Source organism: Mus pahari, chromosome 14 (assembly GCF_900095145.1).
Source record: "Mus pahari chromosome 14, PAHARI_EIJ_v1.1, whole genome shotgun sequence".
NCBI classification, from domain to species: Eukaryota; Metazoa; Chordata; class Mammalia; order Rodentia; family Muridae; genus Mus; species Mus pahari.
The window spans coordinates 62205764-62208631 of NC_034603.1; the positions used below are offsets into that span (position 1 = coordinate 62205764).

At 48.4% G+C, this 2868-nt stretch overlaps 1 protein-coding gene across 1 annotated transcript in view; it reads right to left on the bottom strand.

Annotated features, from left to right (window-relative positions):
* Tmem92 (transmembrane protein 92) overlaps positions 1 to 2607 on the bottom strand; it is a 23890-nt gene extending 21283 nt beyond the window's left edge. The window contains exon 1 of the mRNA XM_021214083.1: positions 2527 to 2607. Coding sequence (XP_021069742.1) covers positions 2527 to 2607 — 81 coding nt within the window. The remainder of the gene's footprint in view (positions 1 to 2526) is intronic.
* Positions 2608 to 2868: the final 261 nt, after the last annotated feature.

A 2868-nucleotide genomic window follows, 5' to 3' on the forward strand; every position in this document is an offset into this window, starting at 1 on the left:
AGAAGAAACTCTGTCTAAGAGAACTGGAGGCTTTTCTCTACTAAGACATTGTTCCACACAGTGGGTCTGAGATTCTCCCTCCCTCCAACCACCATGTTCAGGGTCAACAACTGGAGCCTTCCTCTGCCTCCTCAAGTGCTGGGGTCAAAGGCACAGATTATCAAGCAAGCTTCTTCCCTCTTATTTTCATTGAGCCAAGCCCTTGTCTCACTCTATTGCCCAGCTAGACAGGAATGTGGATATCCACCTGTCTCTGCCTCCAGACTGCAGGATTAAATATGTGGACCACTAACCCTAGGGAACACACACACGCACAATTGCAGATTGGCTCAGGAACCCATTTTTACTTGATCCTTATCTTCACAGCCCCCACCCCCACCCACAGAAAGCAACCTAAATTCCCCAATGCCTCTACTCCCGTGATCCAGTGTCACAGGAAGAGACAACTCTGGGAGTTTACTAAACATATTCAGGTCCTCTCCATCCTCAGATCCCTGCTGGAAACCCCTGCCCTGTATCCTTCAGTATTTTGAGGCACCCCTAGGTCTCCATACAGGATTCCATCCTGTTGATAGCAGTACTGTCTACGCTCTTAATTAGGCCTCTCTTCCCCCAGGTATCAAGGCAGGGCCCTCTCTGGCTACTTCACTTAAAGCCATTGCGAGGTGTGGGGGTACATGCCTTTAATCTCAGGAGTCCACAGCTTCTAGGACAGCAAGAACAAGGCCCTCCCTCAACTATTAAAGAATAGCAAGCCAGCTTTTGGCTTCAATAATGATCCTCACAATAACATTTCTTTGCTAAAAACAACAACAACAACAACAAAGACAAGAGGACAGGTGACAATCACAGCCGGAATCATTCCCTTTCCATGCTCATAGTAGCTCTGTTCCTTGGTGAGGATGGGTGCTGCGTGCTAAAGGTACAAGGGGCTCAGAAACACAGAACTCATCTCTCTCTCTCTCCCTCCCTTTCTGTCTGTCTGTCTGTCTCTGTCCTTATTTGTCTCTCTCTCCCCCTCTTGCAAATATCCAACTATCCTCTTGGACCATATGGGTTTTCGAAGGAGGGGTTTCTCTCTTTATCCCTGGCTGTCCTGTTAATTGGCTCTGTAATCCAGTTGGATTAGATCTCAGATCCATCTGACTGCCTCTACAAGGCTTGGATTAACGGTGTGAGCTATTAACACCACTGGGATCCGGGATCCTCTCCTAACTACATTTAAGAAGCACTTATGCCAGGCATGGTGGACACTTCCTTTAATTCCAATACAGGGGTACCAAAGCAGGTCTTTGTTGAAGTCAGGTTCAGTATAATCTATATAATAAGGCACTGTGTCAAAAAAAAAGGCTCACAGGTTTGATAAATTGAACCAGGATTCTCTGATAAGGATGGTTGGGACCCTGAAGTTTACTAAACATGGATTGATTAGATCTGATTGGGAGGACTGATGGTGTCTATAATTGGGGCTGTGGAGAAGGGTCAACAAATGATGCAGAGGTCCCAGATTGGAAGTGTCTTGACCCTGGGTTCACTCATGCATGGTCTTGGATGGAGGACAGATTCCCAACAGCCAGTGGACACTGTTCTGGGGAGCAGACTTGGGACTCCACTTACACCCACACGCCATAGCAGATTCTCAACCAAGATTGTAAATTCAATGTCTGAGTTGAGGCCAGCATGGACTACAGAGCTCTAGGAGAGCCAGGGCTATAGAAACCTTGTCTTGAAAACCAAAAGAAGTCTCGCGTGGTGGCACACGCCTTTAATCCCAGCACTCGGGAGGCAGATTTCTGATTTCGAGGCCTACCTGGCCTACAAAGTGAGTTCCTGGAAAGCCAGGGCTACACAGAGAAACACTATCTCAGAAAACCAAAACCAGAAGAAAAAAAAAAAAAAAAGAAAAGGAAAACCAAAAGAAACAGATTGTATTCAACAAAGGCTTGTTCTGGCCACCTCTGAGGGAAACTGGCCAACCCAAGACACTTATGTTTGAATATTAACAAGAGCTCAAATCCTGCCCCTCTGGGACTAAGGCTTGAGGACACCAGCCAGGCCGCCAGGTCTGATGAAACTTTTAACTATACAGAGAAGTGAGAACCTCCACTTCCAGGTACACAAACAGATAAGTCCCGGGGAGGAGGGACAATAAACTACACCCAAGGTCACCAACCTTCGAGGAACAGCGAAGGAGAGACCCCCTAACCCAGACAAGCAAGACCTCAGGTCCCTCAGCCTGACTCAGGATTTAATAAGACATGCCGAGACTAAAGCGGGGGTCACAGATCCTATTCAGGGCTGTGGTTGGGGCCAGGTTCCATGTAGGAACACAGCCCTGCCAAGACAGGGAACCATGTTTCCCTAGTCTCCCTTTGAGGTTCCTACCTACCCTTTTCCCAAACCCAACAGACAGGAAGTTTCCAATTGCCCATGGCTAAGAGAATTCCTGACAATTTAAGGTGGGGACTGGGCCTAGGCAAGCCTCTGCCCCACAGGGTCCTCAAAAGTCACAGAAGTCTTACTTACCTCATTGGTGTTCACTCCTTGGAGACTGAAAAGCAGGCCAAAGGTCAAGGTGAGTGTGCCCCAGACCCTGTTGTCCAGCATCCTGTCAAGGGGGCCACTGAGCTTCAGAGTGTAAGGACAGAGTGACAGGGCAGGACCTTTCCCACTTCTCTCCACCTATGGGCCCAGACTCAGGATAGAGTTGGATTTAACACACTGGAGTTGACTGGACCAGGGCTGCAAGCTGAACAGGAGCTCAGGGAAGAGAAGTGGAGAGGAGCTGGCCTGGCTTGAGTTTGAGGAATTGGGAGTTGGGGGTCAGAAGAGGTTGATTTGCCAGCCTTGTATGTTGGATGGAGCAGA